General features: G+C 55.2%; 1 protein-coding gene across 7 annotated transcripts in view; it reads right to left on the bottom strand.

Annotated features, from left to right (window-relative positions):
* Nucleotides 1-236: 236 nt before the first annotated feature.
* ARHGAP27 (Rho GTPase activating protein 27) overlaps nucleotides 237-21,067 on the bottom strand; it is a 29,872-nt gene continuing 9,041 nt past the window's right edge. For 2 of the 7 annotated variants that reach the window (XM_036339444.1, XM_036339448.1), the window contains 15 exons: nucleotides 7,511-7,942; nucleotides 6,907-7,089; nucleotides 6,584-6,664; nucleotides 6,421-6,504; nucleotides 6,031-6,098; nucleotides 5,421-5,511; nucleotides 4,834-4,938; nucleotides 4,448-4,546; nucleotides 3,165-3,270; nucleotides 2,916-3,038; nucleotides 2,751-2,849; nucleotides 2,480-2,557; nucleotides 2,246-2,380; nucleotides 2,024-2,129; nucleotides 237-1,925 (listed from right to left, as the gene is read on the bottom strand). In XM_036339444.1, coding sequence (XP_036195337.1) covers nucleotides 1,748-1,925; nucleotides 2,024-2,129; nucleotides 2,246-2,380; nucleotides 2,480-2,557; nucleotides 2,751-2,849; nucleotides 2,916-3,038; nucleotides 3,165-3,270; nucleotides 4,448-4,546; nucleotides 4,834-4,938; nucleotides 5,421-5,511; nucleotides 6,031-6,098; nucleotides 6,421-6,504; nucleotides 6,584-6,664; nucleotides 6,907-7,089; nucleotides 7,511-7,942 — 1,968 coding nt within the window. In that variant the 3' untranslated portion in view covers nucleotides 237-1,747. Of the gene's footprint in view, nucleotides 1,926-2,023; nucleotides 2,130-2,245; nucleotides 2,381-2,479; nucleotides 2,558-2,750; nucleotides 2,850-2,915; nucleotides 3,039-3,164; nucleotides 3,271-4,447; nucleotides 4,547-4,833; nucleotides 4,939-5,420; nucleotides 5,512-6,030; nucleotides 6,099-6,420; nucleotides 6,505-6,583; nucleotides 6,665-6,906; nucleotides 7,090-7,510; nucleotides 7,943-12,347; nucleotides 12,478-21,067 lie in introns of those variants that run through there. The other 5 variants (XR_004972746.1, XM_036339450.1, XM_036339445.1 and 2 more) reach the window with 5 other exon arrangements.

The raw sequence follows: 21,067 nt of genomic DNA, 5'->3' as shown, positions 1-21,067 counted from the left end.
CCCCTGCCCAAAGGCCCCAGGCCCATTCCCTCAGGGTGGAGCAGGTGGAGTGGCCATGGGGAAGCGGGTTGCAGGGGGTGTGGCAGTTTGCACTCATGGACTGGAGTGTCCACATATGCACACATGACCTCCTTGCAGGATGGGCCTTGGGGTGGGAAGATACAGGGGGCAGGCTGAGAGCAAGTTTACACCAGAACCTGGCCTTCCAGGTCAGCATGAAAGTATATCTGCCAAAGTAGGAGAACAAAACGTATTTTATTGAACAGTTGTTAGCTTGATTTGTAAGTTTACAGTATCTCGACGGGTGTGGCCTCCATTTGTACTCTTGCCCAAGCCCCGCTGGCATCAGGGGTGGGCTGGGGTCAGCCTCCCCCACCGGCCCAGAAGCTCCACCAGGGAGGCAACGTGCGGCACCCTGCTCCAGAGCACAGTGTCTGGCACAGAAGAGCAGGTAATAAATATTGGCTGTGAGAGACAAACAGGATGATCCAAGTGAAACGCTTGGCATGGTGCAAATGTCAATAAATATTAGCTATTATTGCTTGTGGAGTGAGCGAGCGGGTGGGTGGGGCAGGGAGGTAAGACCCATAAACTGATGTGGTCTGTGCATGAGGGAAGGGGCTGCTGACCCCGGGTCCACACTGCCTTTGTGGGGGTTACACTCCCCTCCCCTCCATCCTGCAGGCCTCTCCCAGCTCTGAGTGGCAAGGCAGCCACCAGGGAGGCACACTTCACAGCCAAGTGCTGAGAGGCGCTGGGGGCTCCTGCTAGTGCTACTTCCCTTCCCCCCAGGGAAGAACAGCTGGGCAGGTTCCCTCTTCACCTTCAGGTACCTCCCCAGGCCCAGACAGATCCCACCCAGCTTCGTTTTTTTGTTTTTGTTTTTGTTTTTTTTTTGCTTTACCCATCAGTCCATGCTGTGGTGAGGGGGTAGCTGAAAGGACTGATTTTACCCCACCACGAGGCTGTGCTTTGGTATAAGGGGAGCTTGAGCTGGGGAGTCAGATCACCCACTGGACCCTGAACAAGTCACTTTGCCTCTGCAAGCCTCGGTTTTCTCATCTGTAAAGTGGGATCGTGTGTGGAAATGGTGCATGTCAGGTGGCAGGTGCCAGGCACACATTTACCCAAGGGGAAGACCCCTGGCACAGAACATAAGTGGGTCAAGGAGGGCAGAATCCCAGAACCGCAAACAAGAAAGCAGGCGAAAACTGTCCACAGCCAGCCAGTGGGAGGGCTGGGCAGAAGTTCCTTCCTGGCGCCTGAGGGAAGGCAGGTTCAGCTGCCCGTGCTGGAGGCCCGGGTCAGTCCTGTTTCGGCCGCAGGGAAGGTGCTTCATGACGGGCACAGTGCCAGCCCACAGGGTCTCTGTTAAGGCCTCAAGCCTGCAGAAGCCAGGAAGCCCCTCACCCAAATTACTCCTCGCAACAAGGGGCTTGGGCATCCCAGAAACAACCCTCACCGCCCCCGCCCCCCACGACATTCTCGTGTGCGCGCCCGCGCGCACACACAGGAGGTGGCGCTGTAATAAAGAACAGAACCCAATTAATCCCAAAACAGGACAGGTGAGGGGAAAATCACATATTGTGAGCTACCCACCAAGGGTCATCATACCCTCAGACTGAGGGCGCAGAATTCCCCGCGGCCTGCGGACCGGGGGGAAGTGGAGGGTCTCGGAAATCGAGTCTAGCCGCGTGGCAGGACACACGTGGCCATCGCCAGTGCTGGTCCTCGGCGCCGGCGGGGGTCAGTGCGGCGGGAAGATGTCGTGGCACTGCTGCAGGATGAGCTCCACAACCTGGTTCTGGAACACCATGGTCATGGGCATGCTGGCTTCCTCCGTCTCGGGCCGCAGCAGCGTGGGCCCGAACACTATGGCCACGCTCTGCACCGACATGCGGTTCTGTTCGCCGAACTCAATCACCCTGCAGCGGCATGGGGTGCAGGGGAATCAGGGCCCAGCGATGGGAGAGTGTGGGCGTCCCCGCAGGGCCCGCCTCCATCCCCACGGCCGCCCACTCACCGGCACAGGTGCTGGAAGAGGAGCCGCATGGTTTCCTGGTTGGGGGCGGGCAGCGTGTGCACCAGGCTGCGCACAAGGCGGCTGCGCTGGGCCTGGTCCTGCAGCTCTGGCGAAGGGAAGCGTGGGCTCGGCCAGGGGAACGCATGGAGCTACCTCCCGGTGTGGGGGGTCCCGCCCCCGGCCGGCCAGCTGCACCCCCCCTCCCCGCCCCCGCCCACTCACTGATGGCGGCGATGAACTGGCGGAAGTGCGAGAAGGGGAAGAGGGGCTCGGGCAGCTCTCGGAAGAAGAGCTTCAGGGCGCCGGTGATCACGTGAACGTCCTCCCAGCGCCCGTCCTCCAGGTCCAGGCGCTCATCTGCGGCGAGAAAAGCGGGGCGGGAGGAGGAGGGGTGAGCACCCTCCGTGCCTGCCGCTGGGCCCGGGGGGCAGGGCTGCGGGCGAGGGCGAGCCTCACCGTGGTCCACCTTGTAGCGCAGCTTCTGGATGGTGGCCAGGTTTCCACTGATGCGGTACAGCCCGTCGATGTCCAGCCCTGGGGAGGGGAGGCGCTCAGCCCGGGTTTCCTGGGATGCGGCTAAAGCCCCGGCTACGATCGGCTACGGAGCTCGCGGTCCTTTCCTCTCCACCCTGCGCCCACCCAGGGGCCTCCCTCATGGGGTCCTGTCGGGAGGTTGTGAGGCGCCCTGAACGCGCCCCCCGCCCCCCGCCGGCTGCGGCGCACGTACCGCGGGCCTCGACAGCGTGGATGCACTGCCGCACGAAGCGCGGCACCGGGCTCCGCTCGCGCTCACACAGCGTGGCCAGCGCGCAGCCGAACACCTGGTCTGGGGGAGAGGCTGGTCAGCGCCCGCCCCTGCGCCACCCGCGCCCGCTCCAGGTCCGTCCGGTACCTTTGATGTAGCCCTTCTCCCGCAGCGACTGCAGCGTGGGCCTCTTGAGTAGGAACTTGAGGAGCTTCTGCCGGACCTTGCTCAAGTCGCTCTCCTGGACCCCAGGGCTCAGGACAGGAGCGGCTGCCGCGGGCAATGCAAGGGGAGTCAGTCCGTGGCGCCATCCGCGTCACCACCCCCTCCAAAAGATTCCCTTCACCCCACCCCCACCGGTACCCTGACCCTCCACTCCCCCATCCCCGCGCACACCTGCTCCAGGCCGTCCCTCATCCTCCCGCCAGCTTCCCAGGCGCTCGCTGGACCCGAAGTCCACACTGCTGTTCTCGCTTTCCTCCTCCGGGGGCAGGCCTGCAGACTAGAACCGCAGAGCCTCAGAGGCAGAGCCTTGCTGGCCTGGTGACCCCTGACCCCACAAAACTCACCCTCCCCTTAACCAGGATAACTCCCCTCGTCTCCACCATGGGCCCTCAGAACATTCATCTTTCTTAGCTGCATGAAGCTCTCTAGGTGTTGGGAGGCAGTCCTCCTGTTCTGCCCTACCCATGTCCCAGTTCCTGCCCGCGCCCCACCCCCACCCCTTTTCCATATTTTTCTCAGCAACTCTGTACACTCCACTAGGTTAGGGTTCCTCAGTATGTGGCTCCCAGTTCTGAGCTTGCCGTTCTAGCTGGGGCCTGAGCCAACAACCACACCAGAATCACCTCCCTGGATCTGGATTCCTGCCTCTAGTAATACAGCCAAATGCCGCACCCAGTGTTGGGTCCTAGGGGATTTCAAAAAGCCCCAGGTTGTTTCCAGGCGAAGGGAATCGCTGTCAGAGGGGGACTGTCCCATCTGTACTTATGCAATTGCTATTTTGAGCCTTAAAATGGTAGACTCTTCAATTCAACCCTTAAAAATTTTATCTTCTAGTTTCAGCCTGTCATTCCAGCCTGAGGATATTTCTCAGATAGTTTCTTTTCCTTCTGCGCCCCTTAAAATGGGACATTCCTCTAGGATAGTGATGACGAACCTTTTGAGCTCGGCGTGTCAGCATTTCGAAAAACCCTGACTTAACTCTGGTGCCGTGTCACATATAGAAATGTTTGGTATTTGCAACCATAGTAAAACAAAGATTTATATTTTTGATATTTATTTTATATATTTAAATGCCATCTAACAAAGAAAAATCAACCAAAAAAATGAGTTCGCGTGTCACTTCTGACACGCGTGTCATAGGTTCGCCATCACTGCTCTAGGATGTGCCTCCACCCCTACCTGAAGAATCAATCCTCCTGCAGGGCCGACCTCAGAGGCTGGTTCATATAAGAAAGGCTGTTTCTTCAGCAGCCCTCTTGCCATCCAGCCATAAGGATGGGCGGGACGGGGTTGGGGGGCGGGGGGCTGCATCTGCAGGGAGGGGCACTACCCACTGGTGCCATGGAGCTCCCAGTGCCTGAGTAGAGGACCCCGCCCACAGTGGGCACAGCTGCCCTGCATACTGGCTGGCCATCCCCTCCCTACCAGCCCTGGAGGCCCCAGGCTCTGCCTACCAGTTCCTGGATGCCCTGGGCAATGGCCTTGTGCCAGGTGCTGATGATGGCCTCCGAGTCGTGCTGGATTAGGTACTCCGAGCCATCTTGGCTCCGCAGCTGGAGAGACACAAGTCATGGCTGAGTTTTGTCCCCCAGAGACCCCTCCTACTTCTCATCACCCTCCAAGGCCAAGGACTAGGGAACTCAGCTCCCGGAGAGGAAATTGCAGAATCCATGATGCCAGGAATACTGTGGGTGGATCCCTAAGGTGGGGGCAACTTTAGCTTTGAGCCCTAAGAATTCCAGACCCAGTTCTCCCCAGGCCCCCCCTTCTTGGGACTTGCCTAGTTTGAGCCCCAAGCCTCAGTAAGCCCCCTTTCTGTCTCTCCACCCCCACAACTCACCTCCAGCACATTCTTCTTGCTGGATTTGTCTTTGGGGGCCCAGGCAAGAGAGGCCCCCTTCAGCTCCACTGTGTACTCGGGGGTAGAGAGCTTAGGAGGCTGCCTCTGTGGGAGAGGGGAGGAGAGAGCCTTCAACTTGGACAGACCTGCCACCGGACCCTGACTCCAGTCCACCAGCCCCCTCAGCTCTAGTGACAGGATGGGGTCACAGCCCTGGGAGAAGGGGGCCCAAGGGTTTCTGGAACCCAGAGATCCTGGAACTTCTTAACCACAGAACCTGCGGGCTGGTGGGTCCTTTGCTGCCTGCCCTCCCAGGAGAGGAAAGGAGAAAAGTGTGCAGCCCCCATCCCTGCAAAGAGGGCACCTAGTCCCCAGCTGCCTGCTCTCAAGGACAGCTCCCCATGCTCAGGATGGCTGCAGGTGCTGGTCCTGGGGTAAATCTGCTGTTGTCTTTGCCAAAGGCCTGGCTCGCTGGACATTTATGTTCCACTGTCTCAGAACTGGCCTCTGACAAGACAAATCAGGTAAAGACCCGCAGGAGTCAGGAGCAGACGGGGTGACCCCTGCCTTGGGGGCCTGGGCCTCACCAGGCCAACTGCAGCTGAGGTCCTCGAGTCCTTGAAGAACGTCAGGATGCCGCCCTCCAGCACGGTCCAGGACGTGCTCCAGTGCTTCTTCCTGGGCGGGGGTGGGAGTGGGGGTGGCAGAGCTCGGATTTGGCCCTGGGCTGAGGCCTCCTTCCCACCCCGGGAGCAGGGCACAGAGCTTAAGAACACAGCTTGGGGCCTGGCCAGAGTGGCTCAATGGTTGAGCATCAACCTCTGAACCAGAAGGTCATGGTTCGATTCCTTGTCAGGGCACACGCTCGATCCCCAGTGGGGGGCATGCAGGAGGCTGCCGATCAATGATTCTCTCCCATCATTGATGTTTCTCTCTCTCTCTCTCTCTTTTTCTCTCCCTCCCCCTCTCCCTCCCTCTCTGAAATCAATAAAAATATATTTTTTAAGAAAAGATCACAGCTTGGGGACACCCGACCGCTAGAGGTGGACTCCCTTTATCTCTCCGTGCCTCAGTGTCCTCACAGGACCTCTTACAAAGTTGCTCTGAGGATGAACAGAGCCTGACATAGGGGCAGTGCTCAGCGAATGTCGTCACTAAGGCCCACCCTGCCCTCTGTGGGGGCAAAAGGGCTCTCACCGGACCCGCTTTCCCTTGTCCACTGTCTTGGTGCGATGGAGCACGCCTGCCTTGTCCAGGGTCTTGATCTTAGAGAAAGAAGGGGAAAGAGGAGGCAGTTAAGGATGTGAGCCATGGCGGACTGAGGCTAGTCTCCCCCTCGGCCAGCAATGCCCCACAGACTGGGCCTGGACCTCCATTGAACCCTCTTTGCTGCTGCTGATGGTGGGGTACCTGCTCCCACAGCAGCAGCAGCAACAGAGATTTCCTCCCAGCTCCCAACCTGACCCACCTCTGGGCCTGAGATGACCCAGATCCAGGTTCATTCAGCCCAGGCTAGTGCTGGGGCTTATGGGGGAGACATGCCTGGTCCAGTTCCAGACCCCAGGACCTACATGCCCCTTCCCTTACCTTCTCCTCCGGAGGGCTGGCCTGGGCTGGGGTCTCACTGTCTTGGCTGGATTTGAGGATGCTTCGAGGGGCAGGAATTGGGATCTGGGGAGAAAGACACTGTCATATATAACCCCGTCCCCCCGCCTCTCTCCTTAGGACTCTCCCTTCCCCAGTCGGTTACCTGGGGCAGATCCCACCGAACAGAGGAGTCTTTGGGGTTGTAGAAGTAGGGCTTCCCATGTTGGTCCTCCAGCTTCACCCACTGTGGGGAGAGGGAAGGTCAGGGCTGCCAGTGGCCTCAAGAGAGGAGAAGAAAAGGTTCCCTCTAACCAGAGCCCAACATAGACCCAAGGAGTCTGGAGGGACAGGTGCAGGTGACACAGTGCCCTAGGCTGGCTTGGAGCCAGAGCAGGAGCCGAAGTTCAGTGTTACCGGGAGCTACTAGTGAGGAAGGGCTGGGGGCGTGTCCCTGAGACTCTCTGGGCCCCCATCTGTTTCCCCTACCTGCTCTTGGGTAAACTGGTTGGTGTAGAGTGTCTGCCCCTCCGGGTCCACGTGGCATGACCAGCCGGGAGGCGTAACAAAAGGAGAGGCCGGCCCGGGCTCACTGAAGGAGCCCGAAGAGCAATAGTCCTCCTCGGGGTAACTGGTCAGTACCTCAGGGTAGTCCGTCTCAGGGGTGGGAGGCTGCAGGGAGTAAAAGACTGGGTCAGAGGCCCCTCAGAGCCAGCCCCACCCACCACTGGCCAGGCCCCGCCCCTCACCCCAAGTTCCCAGGATTGTGGGGAGGAGGAGGGGCCAGAGGCCTAGGATTCAGCCCCGCCCACCCCGCTCAGGCCCCGCCCCTCACCCCAAGTTCCCAGGATTGTGGGGAGGAGGAGGGGTCAGAGGCCTAGGATTCAGCCCCGCCCACCCCGCTCAGGCCCCGCCCCTCACCCCAAGTTCCCAGGATTGTGGGGAGGAGGAGGGGTCAGAGGCCTAGGATTCAGCCCCGCCCACCCCGCTCAGGCCCCGCCCCTCACCCCAAGTTCCCAGGATTGTGGGGAGGAGGAGGGGCCAGAGGCCTAGGAGCCAGCCCCGCCCACCCTGCTCAGGCCCCGCCCCTCACCCTCTGGTCCTTAGGGCTGCGGGGGCTCAGGTCTGGCTGCATCTTCAACGTGTTGTCGTTGTCGTCGTCCTCCTCCTCCTCCTCGGGCTCTTGGGCCTCCTCCTCCCAGACCTTGTCGCCCGTCACCGGGTTGTAGAAGAACACCCTGCGGCTCTCCTCATCCCAGTACTGACCCCACTCAGTCTCGAGGCTCTCGTGGCTGCCCACCGAGGACAGGGAGTGGGCCGGGCTGGTGACGTCTTCCGCAGCCTCGAAGGGCGAGTCCCAGGTGGTCACGCCCGTGTCTGGGTTGTAGTAGTAGGGCCGCCCGGTGCCCGCGTCCGTGTGTGTCTCCCACACCTGGCCGGGTCCAGGGCCCGCGGGGGCGACAGGTGAAGTGGCCGGAGGCTGTCTCTCTATGTTCGCGTACACGGGCTCTGGGGTTTCATCCACCTGCGCAAGAAAGAGGAGACAGGTCAGCTGCGGGTCACACAGTCCCGCCTGGGCCACTTGCCACACCTCCCTGCCTCAGTTCCCCCAGCTGTGAAATATCTGCCCTGCTGTTCTGGAAACTGTAGTGAAGAGAGAATGAGGAAATGTTCTTGAAAGTGCTTTGTAACCTATGAAATGCCCCAGATAAGGTGGGGCAATGCCATGAATTATCTACACTAATACAAGAGAAACATGCAAATGGTGTCACTCTGCTACGCCCACCAGCCAATCAGAGTGACCATGCAAATTAACCCAGTAAAAATGGTGGTTAATTTGCATATGCAGGCGTGGAGTAAAGACTGAAGATTGAAGAGGCTTGGCTTCTCCGCTGCAGCCAGATGGGAGAAGCCAAGCCTTGCTGCGGCCAGACCAAAGGCCTGGGTCCTGGGTGCCGGAGGAAAACCAGTGCCGGCAGCCAGGGGAAGGAAGGCCTATTGCATGAATCTCTTCATGCAATGGCCTCTAGTTTATTAATAACATATTGATAACCAAACTCTCCCAGCTGTGCACTCACAGAGGAGAATCAAAGGTTGGGCAGAAACAGAGAAATGGCCTGGGACCCACCCCTTCCCTGTCCCACTCAGGTCATATGGGACCAGGGTCTTGCTGCCTTCTACAACCCTCCCCCCCTCCCTCCCTCCTGGCTGGGAGCGCTCTGGGGCCAGGATCAGTACTGCCTCTGGATTTGGGATTAGGAGCTCCTGGATGTGGGGTTTGCAGGCCTCTGAATCGACTCCAGACACGGAAAACACAGAGGACAGCCAGATGGGAGGGAAGAAGGAGGGGCAGCCCTAGCCCGTTTGGCTCAGTGGATAGAGCATCAGCCTGTGGACCAAAGGGTCCCGGGTTCAATTTTAGTCAAGGGTGACTACCTTGGTTGCAGGCTCCTCCCTGGCCCCAGGCCCTGGTCAGGGCTCATGTAGGAGGCAACCAATCGGTGTGTTACTCTCACATTGATATTTTTCTCTGTCTTCCTCTCTCCCACTGTCCCTAAAAATCAATGGAAAAATATTCTTGGGTGAGGATTAAAAAAAAAAAAAAAAAAAAAAAAGGAGGAGAGGCAAAGAAAGGTGAAAACCCCCTCTCCCCGCAAAGGAAAGTGAGGTGGGCTAGAGGATTCAGTCACACAGAAGATAAGCCTGGTTATGCTTAACAGCCTCAAGGCTGCCTGCAGCCTGGCAGGGCAAAGTCTAAGCCTTTAACAGGCCACCAGAGGCAGCCCACCACCTGCCTGTCTTCCACCTTATTTCCTGCCACTCCTTACTCCTGAGCTTGAACTTTAAGCTCCTGTAGCACCGCCCCCACCCTCTCTGCTGTGTCTCTTATAGGCCTCAGCTCATTCACAGCCTGCCTAGGCCTCTCCCCACCCCTTTTTCACCTGGCTGACTCCTAGTCCCTTAGGACTCAGCTCAGGTGTCAGGTTCAAGACCTTTCCCAAGGTTTCCCGTGTGCCCACCACAGCCTTGCACCCTCAGCCCATCAGAGGGGTAGATAGCTACACTCTCAAACCCCAGGCAGCAGAATAGCACGAGGAGATTAATACTGTTTTCTAAGAATACAAAATGCTACAAGGGAAAGATTTCAAGATGATAAACTTAGCACAATTCCAATATTGTGTTTTTTAGAAACAGAGGTATAATTACAGGGATTGGATTTATTTTATTTAGTTTTTTTCTTTAAGCTTTTAATCCTCACCCTTGGATATGTTTAGAAAGAGGAAGAAGTGGGGGGGGGGGCATGATGTGAGAGAGAAGCATTTACTGGTTGCCTCCGCTATGTGCCCTGACCCGGGATCAAACCTGAAACCCAGAAATCAAATCAGCAACCTTTTGGTGTATGGGATGACGCTCCAACCAACTGAGCCACCTGGCCAGGGCCAATAAACTTAAAATTTATTTTTTATTTTAGAGATGGAAAGAGAGGAGAGAGAGAGAGAGAGAGAGAGAGAGAGAGAGAGAGAGAGAGACATCAACGATGAGAGAGAATCATTGCTTGGCTGCCTCCTGCACGCCCCGGCGCCCCCTCTCACCCCCCACTCACTGGAAATTGAGCCTGCAACTTGGGCATGTGCCCTGACTGAGAATTGAATTGTGACCTCCTGGCTCATGGGTCAATGCTCAACCACTGAGCCACATCCTCTGGGCTAAACCGTTTTTTAAGTCATAGAAGTTTCTCTGTTGCTGCGAGACCTTCACTAAGCTGTAAACTCCTCAAGAGGGGAAGCATGTCCTGCTCAAGGTGGCCTCTCCCTGAGCCTTAGGTGCCTACAGAAATACTCACTTGTTCCACAGAGATCTCTTACTCTGCACCAGGCATGGTTTTAGGCACTAGGAATGCGGCAGCGAAGAAATGGACACAAACCCCTGGCCTGGCAGCCTGCACACGTGTGCAAATGGCGGGGGGAAGCAGGGTGATGTAAAATGCACAGCATGCCAGCGATGGTTACTGCTAACAAAAGAACAAAACCACTGCCAACGAAGGGGGTGTGGCAGTTGCACACAGGGTGGCAGGTCCCAGGCAACTTAGGGGGCAGGGAGAGCTGGGTGCAGCAGTTCATCACTCCTCTCCCTCCCCTACCAGCTCCTGCGCGGCTGAGACCACCCTCCACCCCCTTCTCTTTTCTCTCCACTCACAACCGCCCTTTTGTGGCATCTTGTATTCCAACCACACCAGCCCCCAAACACAAGGGCACCTTCCTACCTCCATGCCTTTGCTCCAGCCATGCCCTCAGCCTGGAACTCCCGGCTCTTACCCTGCCCAGCCAAAGCCTGCTCCTCCATGGAGCTCCGCTCCCAGGCCTCACTGGGCGAGGCTTTCTCCCTCCAGAGAAAAGTCTAACCTGCTGTCACTCTATTCTGTCGGGGGCTGACGGCATGCTGCCTTCGCGGTCGGTTCGTTGTCCACCCATCTACCTCCCTTCTCTGCCCCTAAAGGCATGAGTTTCTTAAGAGCAAGACTCAGTGACTGTAACTGACCATGGTCACCCCGCAGTGGGTGGTCCAATGCAGATCCACCCAAAGCACTTCCTGCTTGAGTACACAGGTCATTTCCCTACCAGACTTCAGCAACAAGCACACACCTGACACTGCAGGAGAGACCGGGCTTAGCCTTGAGCAAGAACTTCCTGAAAACAAGGGTTCAGGCAAAGGAACCGGACACTCCTTGGGAAGACAGGATGGAGGCAGCAGAGGAAGGTGAACGGCCAGACACACCTGCTGTGCACCCCAGCTAACCCCAGGACAGGGGCTGGAAGGGCGCATGGGCAGTGGACCAGCCAATAAGGAGCCAGGCTCTTTGGAGCAGGGATCTCCACCTGGCGAGGCTGCTGGCCTTGGCTCAGAGTCCATGGGGAGCCTCAGGCTGGGAATGGGAATCTTGCACAAGGAACACTCCCCGCAGGTACAGAGGAGACCTGGGCGGTACAAGTTCAGGCCTCCAGCATGACGGGGCTGTCATGAGGAAGAGGAGACGCAGAATCATACTGTGGGGCTCCAGACTGCAGATCGGAGGTTAAATGGGGGCAAGGCAGTGTCCCTTTGAAGGGGGCACCTTCTCTGGATGGGGGCTGCCCCAGGAGGTAGTGAGGGGCCTTCACTGGAGGGCTGGAGGTGAGCAAGCAGAGCCCCAATCCCCCCTCCCCACCCCCCCATAGGGATGTGGCAGTCCTGTGAGGAAGCTGGACTGCAGCAGCCCTGAGGCCCCTTCAAACTCTCGAACTCTACAGAGCCCCCAGTGCTAAGACGGAGGTACTTTCCCTTCTGGCAGAGCCTCAGCCGGGATCAGGCCAGCTCCTGGAAGCCAGGTGGGCCAGCCCCTCTATGCCCCCTGGCCTTCCAGGGGGAGTTCACCCGCCCGGGTCAGAGGGTCAGAGCCGGGCCTGCTATGCCCACCCCCAACTCCTAGAGGCACAGACAAGACCCAGGTGCAGCCTGTCTAGGGCACCAAGGGCTCTCAGGGGCCCAGTCACAGTCATCAGAGACACAGGGACACCTAGTGGGAAAGAGGAAGTGTCCTCCCGCCTCAGAGGACGGAGCTGAGAGGGGCCCAGTTCTCACCACACTCAGAGCTTCCCAGCCCCCAGCTCCTCGTCTTCAATGCCCACCCACAAGCAGGGAGCAGGCCTGCCTCTTCCCCCAGCTGATCACCACCTCTCAGCCTCTTTGCAGCCCCTCCCGGACGGGCAAGGCCTCGGAGAAGGAAAGAGGCAAGAAGGGAGGATTCCCAAGCTCCGTGAGACTCCCCGCTCCGAACCCCAGCTCCCCCCAGGGCCAGGGAGGGAGGTCCACTACTGGCCCCTCGACTCCATAGGCCCGTCTGCTATCCCCATCCGTGGCCAGGTTCAGCCCCCGATGCCAAGGTCCCCTACCTGCACCCGAAGGGCCCGGCTCGGCCTCCTGGTCAGTTTGGCAATCACGTCCACCATCCTGTACCCTCTGAGCTGCTGGGATGGAGCCCTGGGAAGCTTTGGGGGTGGAGCCACGGGGCACAACCCCGGGCTGGCACAAGGCAAAAGGGAAACAAGAAGTGGCCTTGAGATGGTGGGAGGCTGAGCCTCCAGCCCATTTCCTGTCAGGGCTGCGGAAGTGCTGCATGAGGCAGGCTGCCTGAGGCCGGGTGTGTATGTGTATGTGTGTGTGTGGGGAGGGGGGGCGGGGGGGTGCAGGGGGAAGAATGGGGAGATTTTTGTGTCCAGGGACACCACTGGCTGCCTCACTCAGCTCTGATTATGGATGAGTTCTGACTCCTAGGCCCAGACACAGGCACGGAAAGGCCTCCACAGAGGACGCATGGGAGCAATGGTGGGGGAGGGGGAGGCTTCACAGATGGGGACAAGCCTGGGGCAGCTGGGTGTTGGGGCCTGAGCTGGCACAGGCAGGACAATGAGTGACCATCAGCTCCCTCAAGGCCCAGGGAGGGTGTGATGGGAAAGAGGAAGCTTTGCGCGGGTGGGTGTCTCAAAGAGGAAGGGGGAGGGGCAGATGCGGTATCAGAAGAACCCGGTCTCTGGATGGGTTTCCAGCACGTGGAGGGCGGGAAGGATCTGACCACATCACCATCTACCCGCCTGACCGCCTTGGTCTGCCTCCTCGAGGCATGTGCCGCCTCCGCCACGTGTCCACCTACATAAACAAGCATGCTGTGCCCCACCCCCACTCTCCCAACCCCGGGAGAAGGGGACAGGAACCAGCTCCAGAGCCCTACCCTAGGAGCTTCCTCCCGGCCTGTCCGCCCTTGACCCTCTCGTGCACAGCGGACACAGCACGTCCCCAGTGAGAAGCAGCAGCCCCTCCTCCCACCCCTTGGGGACCATTTTGTTTTCACTAATCCCCTCAGGGGTGCTTCCTCCCCAGCCCCAAGTGCCAGGCAGCACTCTGCCCGCCCACCTGCCCGCCTTCAGGCTGTCCCGTAGGGGCTGTTCAGGTCCCAGTTTAGGCTCTGACCCCCACCCTCCCACCCTGGGTCCCCGACTTCCCATCTCTTACTCTCCCATTTCAGTCATCTTCCTGCCCCCAGACCTGGCTCTCCCTTCTCCCATGTTCCCCAGGCCGCTCCTCCCCTGAACCCACAATGGGCTCAGCCCAGAGACACCCAAGTAAGCCATGCGTGGTAAGGATTTGGGGTCTAGGACACTTGGGGAACCACATCCAGAGCAAGTCTGGGGTCTATGCTCTACTCTACCCCAAAAGCTCCCGGACAGTCTCCTGTGCCCCGGCTCGGAACCCCAGAAGTAGCCTAATCCCCTCCCGAGAGCCTGAAGTCCTCACATGTGTCACACACATGACACACTACAGTACCCCACCCTGACACACACACACACACACACACACACACACACACACACACACACACACGACAGGTCAACAAGAGTTATGGAGCCACGCCCAGGAGATGGAAACAGCTGTAAATTCCAGAGCAGCCAGAAACTCTGAGGCACCAGGGAGGGGCTGGGGTCCGGTAGGGGAGAGAGCAGAGGAGGGCAGGAGTGGGAACCCAGGCCTTCGGCTCTGCCCTGCAGGGGGAACTGGGAAGCAGGGTCTCCATGTGGCAGGAACCTGGAGTGACAGTAGAGGGGGCTGGGACCACACGAAAGGTAGCCAGAACTCCACCTGCTGCTTCCCCGGGGTAAGAGGCCTGGCCTGCATGGCGGGGTCTCCCAGCGAGCGGGCCCTGGCCCCACACTACAGCCACTTACCAAACCCACACGGCTCTGGCTGCTCTCGATGACGGAGGTTGGCTCCTCAGGCCTCTTGCCTGGGCTTCTCCTCCCCCAGCAAGAAAAGGTGATGACCACAGTGGTTCCCCAGTGGGGTCCTCTTTTCTCAACCACACCCTCAAGCCTTGAGAGGTGCATGGTGGGGGAGGGGACAGAACAAGCCAACTGCACATCATCCATGTCTCCAGCCCTCTGTGCTCACCCCTCTCTCCAAAACCCGCCCGGGAGGGTTGGGGCAACTAGAGCAGGTGCAACCAGAAAATCCTAGCAGGTCTCTGGGGCAAGAGGCAAAAGAAAGACCCACAAACCCTCGACTGGGGAGGGGACAGGACCTCCTCTGCTGACTGAGCCTGCTCCGTGCCATCTGGGCTGAGCGGAGGGAGCGTGAGGATGAATGGTGATCTTTTCCGCTGGAAGCTTAGCCGAGTGCACAGAACTGTCCCTGCCCTGAGCACACCTGCTCCAGGGCAGAGTCCGGCCTCACTCGGTATCCACCCCAGCTCCACCCGTGTGCAGTGGGGAGGCTGGGTCACCCGCAGGATCCGGGTCCTCCAGCCTCAGAGCACCCGGGGACCCACGCAAGCCCGAGAGTCTGATGTCACCCGCCTGGGCAGGGGCCTAGGCAATGCGTGTTGTGTCAAGGCCCAGGGGACTCAGTGGAATCTTATCGCATGCAGGTAGCATGAGATTCCAAACACAATGGCCCGCGGCGAGGCTTTCCTCCTGGGTTTGGGCAGAAGCTTCATTCCATTAAAGGAAAGAGGAGAGGAGCAGGAGTCCAGAAACGTGTGTGTCTCGGCCTCAGCTTCTCTCTGGACAACCTCTTGAATCTCTGGGCCTCCGTTTCTTTCTTTCTTTTTTTCTATTATTGTTCATCCTCACCCGAGGATATTTTTCCATTGATTTTTAGAGAATAGAAGGGGCGGGGGGAGACATCAATTGGTTGCCTCCCGCACACACCCCAACAGTTGCCGGGGATGGAGCCTGCAATTGGGCCTCGGTTTCTTTATCCAGAGATTGGGCTGTCATTCTCTCCCGCTCACAGGCTGGTTTCTGTGAAATAGCCAGCAGCAGCCTGAGTTCCCACACCCACAGGACATGGGAAAGGGAGCAGGCTCTGCTCCCCACTTCTGCTTTTCTGGCTTTGGGTCTTGATGGCTCGCCCTTGGCTCTGGACTCTGCCCGAGCCTTTGGGTGACTTCACGGGGCTGCCTGCCTAGCCTGCTCCTGGGTGGAGCCCCCTCATGGCTCCCAGTCCCTGTGCTCTGAGTAAGGCTGGCAGCTCTCCGGCTACTAAGCTAGGAGGAGTTGCAAATGGTTGCCAAGGAAGTTGTCAAGCAAAGGCTGTGGTGATGGCAGTCTCGGGGGGTGGAAAGATGTGATGGCGGTGGTCCCCTGCCCACTCCCTCAAATGTATCTGAACCTGTAGCCACCATTCTTTCTCCCTCCCCTAATGGGGAGCTCAGGTGCTCCTGTCCCTGCCAACCCAATGGCCAGCCAACCTCATTGCCTCTCACTTGCTCAAAAGCTGCCTCACCTCAAATCTCCAATCCTTCCACCTTTGTCCCTTTGGCATTTCAGCAAATTCAAGGTCTCTCCATCTTTTTTTTAAAATTGATTATTTTAGAGAGGGAGGAAGGAAGAGGGATCGAGAGATAGAAACATTGATGAGAGAGAAACATCAGCATTCGGCTGCCTCCTGCATGCGCCCCAGAGGGGATCGGGCCCACAACTCGGGCATATGCCCTGACTGGGAATCGAATCAGTGGGCTCTTGGCTCCTGGCTTGACGCTCAAACCCCCCCACACCCCCGCCCCCACTGAGCTAAACCGGGGCCGGGCAAAGTCTCTCCATCTTAAAAAGAGAAAGAATGCCTTTGGACCCAACTTTCCCTTCCTCCTTTTCAAAGCCGACTTCTTGAAGGGGGGTGTGTGCCCCACTGTCTCGCCGTCCACTCGCTCAACGTCCAGCCCACTGCTCAGGCCAGGCCTCCCACAACTTCCTTTCGGACAAATCTGGTCCTTGTCTGCCTGACTCTCCCTGGTACTTAGTCCTCACAACCCTCTCCCTCCCAAGCCGCCTCGGACACGGCCTCTCGGTCAGCTTTCTCTTCCTCTATCTGCTACTTCTCAGCGCGTGGGGCCCACTCTCCTCTTCCTCTGCCCTCTCCTCGGTGCTTTGGTGTCTCATGTCTGCTTCTCACTCCACTGTCCTGGGAAGGCTCAACTGACCTCATTAGGTTAACAACTCACACCTGCATCCCCAGGTTCGGCAATCCAACCTGGATGTCTCCGACACACTGAAAAGCTGCCTGCCTCAGCCTGAGAGTGTCTCCACCCGCCTCGAGCTCCCCATCTCGGCATCACCTCTGTTGCTCCAACAGAGATCTAGAATCATCCTTGATTCCTGCTTCCCCTGGATGATCTGTCCCTGAGCCCTGGTGGCCTGACCTACCTAAGCCTCTCAGACCTACCACCCTGAGGTAACACAAGGGTCAGAGGAACACGGGGCACCGCCACAGGGAAGCCAACATTCCAGCTTAAAATAGACATTCTGCAGGGCAACCGGTCTGGTCTCTTTACAAATCTCTGTCAGGGCAGAAGGAAAGGGAGGGGGTTGTCAAGAGAGACTTAAGAGACAACCAAATGCCAGGGATGGCCCTTGACTGGATCCAGGTTCACAGTGGCTGGGAGGAACTTGCCTTAGCTAAGGGGGGGGGCACTTAACTATGGCCTGGATCTTAAACAGTAATTGTTAAATCTAGGTAATATGTATAGATGTATTCATTTTAATATTCTGTTTGCTCTTTTGCATGTTTGAAATTTTTCATAATAAAAAGGGGGGAAAAAACCCTTAAAATTGTTTTTTTACTCTTCCACACTCTAAGTGTTATTACTACTCTATGAGGTATTCATTATTTTTTATCTGGAGACAGACTGGTCCTTCCAGTTCTCCCTTCCTCCAATCTAACAGAGACAAAGGAATTTCTCTCCCTTTAAGATGCAGCTCTGGGGCCAAGGGCTTAAACATGCCCTGTTTCTCCTCTTCTCCCAACTGCTACGCTCTACTGCCCAAGCCAAGCAGGGGCTGGGGCAGCTGGATGGGCAGGACTGGCTAGCACAGGTCAGAGTGTCTGACACCTGGGAAACTCCAGGGCAGACTGGGTCCCCACATGAGACTTTAGGGTAAAGGCAGGGTAACCCTTGTACCAGACCCCCAGGAGCTGATGGGGAGCTAAACACTCTCTGCCCTTGCCCAGACAGTGTGGCTCAGTGGTTGAGCGTCGACCTATGAACCAGGAGGTCACAGTTTGATTCCTGGTCAGGGCACATGCCCAGGTAGTGGGCTCGATCCCCAGTGTGGGGTGTGCAGGAGGTAGCCTATCAACGATTCTCTCTCATCAATGATGTTTCTATCTCTCTCTCCCTCTCCATTCCTCTCTGAAATCAATAAAAATATATTTAAGAAACAAACAAAAAAGCCCCCACTCTCTGCCCTTAAGGCTGGGAGCACGGAGGAGGTGGGGACAGGCAGAATTCCTGCTGGTACCTTGGACTGCAGGGGCCAGTGGAACCCTCACTCCTAGAGACCACCACCCCTTCTCCTCTCTACGCCCCTCACCAGGTAGGTGATCCAACAGCTCGACCCCAGTCCTGGAGAGCAAACACACATAAACTCCACTTCTCCAACAGCCCAGTGGCTGGAAGGGACAAACAAGACCACCAAACCAGCCACTGCTCTCAGACCCCAATAAGGCTGGGACTCAGGACGTGCTAAAGATGCCTCGCTAATCATGGTGGAAAGAGGAATTTGTTGATCAGAGGTGAAGCAATTAAAGGTGGGTCTACATCTCACTCTTTTCCCTCAGATATTACCCCCACCGCCACCACCAAAGGATCAAAGATTTAGATTTGATAAGTGAAACCATAAAAATACTCAGAGGGAAACATGAGCAAAATTCTCTATTTTAAAAGGGCCTTTGTGCCCTGGCCTTAGTGGTTAGAGCGTTGTCCTGTGCACCGAGTGGTCAAGGGTTCGATTCCTGGTCAAGGGCATATACCTGGGTCGCAGGTTCAATCCCCAGCCTCAGTTGGGTGCATGCAGGAGGCAACCAATCAATGTGTCTCTCTCGCATCAATGTGTTTTTTCCCCTCTCTCTTCCCTCTTCCTCCCTCCCACTCTCTCTAAAAATCAATGGGGGGGAATATCCTCAGGTAAGGATTAACAGCAACAAAAAAAGGCCTTCATAATAAAATAAGTGATTTACATATTTCTTATATAAATGTATTTTAAGAAAACTAGTGTGGCTAAAAATACCAGTAGCAAAGTAGAAAGGCAAACTTGGAGGGGTGATTACAACTCATGGCAGAGATAAAGGGCTATTTTCCCTAATATAGAAAAACTTCCTCAAAATCAATAAGGAAAAGACCAAAAACTCAATGGGAAAATGGGCAAAAGATATGAACAGATCATTTGCAGAAAACAACAACAATCTTTAAATAGATGAAAATGCACATTCAAACTACCCTAAGATAATATTTTATAGCATTGTTCGTAATAGGCAAAGATTGGACACAAAACGAGTGTTCATCAACAGTGGCCCTGCTAGATGAATTGTGTTACATCCTGACAATGAAAAACCGCAGGCTAAAAGGAAGGAGCCAGATACTCTCTATAAACAATCTCCAAGATAACATTGTTATACCAAAAAGGCAAGAAATAAACAAGATGTAGGACCATGCGTACTGCCTACTACCTTTGTTTTTTATTTATTTTTATTGATTTCAGAGAGGAAGGGAGAGGGAGAGAGAGAAATATCAATGATGAGAGAGATATTTTTACTCTTCTTTACCACTGGGGATCAAGCCAACAACCCAGGCATGTGCCCTTGACTGGAATCGAACCTGGGATCCTTCAGTCCACAGGCTGACGCTCTATCCGTTGAGCCAAACTGGCTAGGGCTGCCTACTACCTTTGTGTAAGACAGACAGAATATCAAGTAACCGATTGTATATTCATACTAGTTTGTATTTGTATAAAGAAAACCTGGGCCCGACCAGCATGGCTCAGCGGTTGAGCCTTGACCTAAGAACCAGGAGGTCATGGTTTGATTCCAGGTTGGGGCACATGCCTGGGTTGCGGGCTCGATCCCCAGTGTGGGGTGTGCAGGAGGCAGCTGATCAATGATTCTCTCTCATCGTTGATGTTTCTATCTCTCTCTCCCTCTCCCTTCCTCTCTGAAATAAAAAAAAAAAGGAAAAAGAAAGCCTGGAAGCATAGAGAAAGAATGAATAAAAGCGGTGATGTTGGAGCTGATGGAGAACAGGGCATGGAAGCAGGGGAGTGTGGGAGAATTTTTTTTTTTTTTAAATATTTTATTGATTTTTTACAGAGAGGAAGGGAGAGAGATAGAGAGTTAGAAACATCGATCAGCCGCCTCCTGCACATCTCCCACTGGGGATATGCCCGCAACCCAGGCACATGCCCTTGACCGGAATCGAACCTGGGACCTTTCAGTCCGCAGTCCGAGGCTCTATCCACTGAGCCAAACCGGTTTTGGCGAGAATTTTTATTATATACTTTAAAACATTGCTTTGATTTCTAAAAACTATGTATGTATATTACTTGGTTTTAAAAAAATTGAGGCCGTCAATCAGAGAGGCTGGAAAATACAATTACAACCTGAACAAAAAACAAGAACACACAAGGAGAGTCAAGTAAAGCACGAAAGGAAAAATAGAAAGGCCACTCCAGAACCTAAAATACGTCACACGCTGGACTGAAGGAGGAACCGGGCTCTCCTGAGATTCAAATCTGTGGCCTGGAAGATCAGGCAGAGGAATATCTAAGCCTCAGGGCAGAGGTACCTGGAGACAGAAATAAAGAGGGAAGCGATAAGAAGCTGGGAGGATCCAGTCAGGGGAAGGAACATGTAAAAGAAACAATAATCATGCAACAAATAGGTTTCTCTAAGCTGAAAAAGGCCCGAGTCTACAGGCTGACAGGCTTCTGTGAGTTCCAGATGGAAGTGCTGAGAACAGGAATCCCCACACCTGCACATTCTATAGAATCCGTCTGATTAGGAACCCCGGGGAAAAGCAGAAGCCACAGATGAACTGGAAAGTGTGGGAGGACAACAGATTAACAGGGGGAGTAAAAGGGAACCAATAGCGACCTGATTGAACGACAAAAGAAAACTACAAGGTAAAATAAACCGTAACAAAATCAAGTGCAGTGTTTCAGCTGTTAAACTAAATGTGAACAGACTGAGTTATCCCATTAAAAGACATAGCTTGGGTTTAAAAATATAGTCATATGATAGATATATACAAGAAATATGCTTTTAAAAAATGTGATAATGGTTGAAAATAAAAGGATACTAAAGATACCAGCAAATGCAAAAAAAGAAAGAAAGAAAGAAATGAACTGAAAAAAAGAAAGAAAGATTGGCCATCATATTAATAACAGAAAGGTGGAATTTCAGGCTAATGATACAAAATAATGATACAAAGGCACAATTTGTGATAACAGAATAGTCAAAATCTGTATGCTCCCAATAACACTGTCATTAAACATAAAAAGCAAAAACTATTAAAAGTACAAGTAGAACTCTATAGAGGAAAGTTGAATGGGAGACTTAATAAACCTCTATCAGAATTAGAATAAAGGATAAAAAATAAGAAGTTACACAAAGGAAATACCCATTTGAATAATATAATCAATAAACTAGATTTGATCCATATGGAACCTTAACTAGAAAATATCATTAATTTGGCCACAAAGAAATCCCTAAATACATTTAAAAGGGGGATTTCATAAATCTAAAAAACAACAACAACCAAAAACAAAAACACAGAGCTTTCCTAGTAAAA

The sequence above is a fragment of the Myotis myotis genome, unplaced genomic scaffold (assembly GCF_014108235.1).
Source record: "Myotis myotis isolate mMyoMyo1 unplaced genomic scaffold, mMyoMyo1.p scaffold_m19_p_17, whole genome shotgun sequence".
In the NCBI taxonomy this organism is placed as follows: Eukaryota; Metazoa; Chordata; class Mammalia; order Chiroptera; family Vespertilionidae; genus Myotis; species Myotis myotis.
This window is presented reverse-complemented; position numbering and strand designations above follow the sequence as displayed.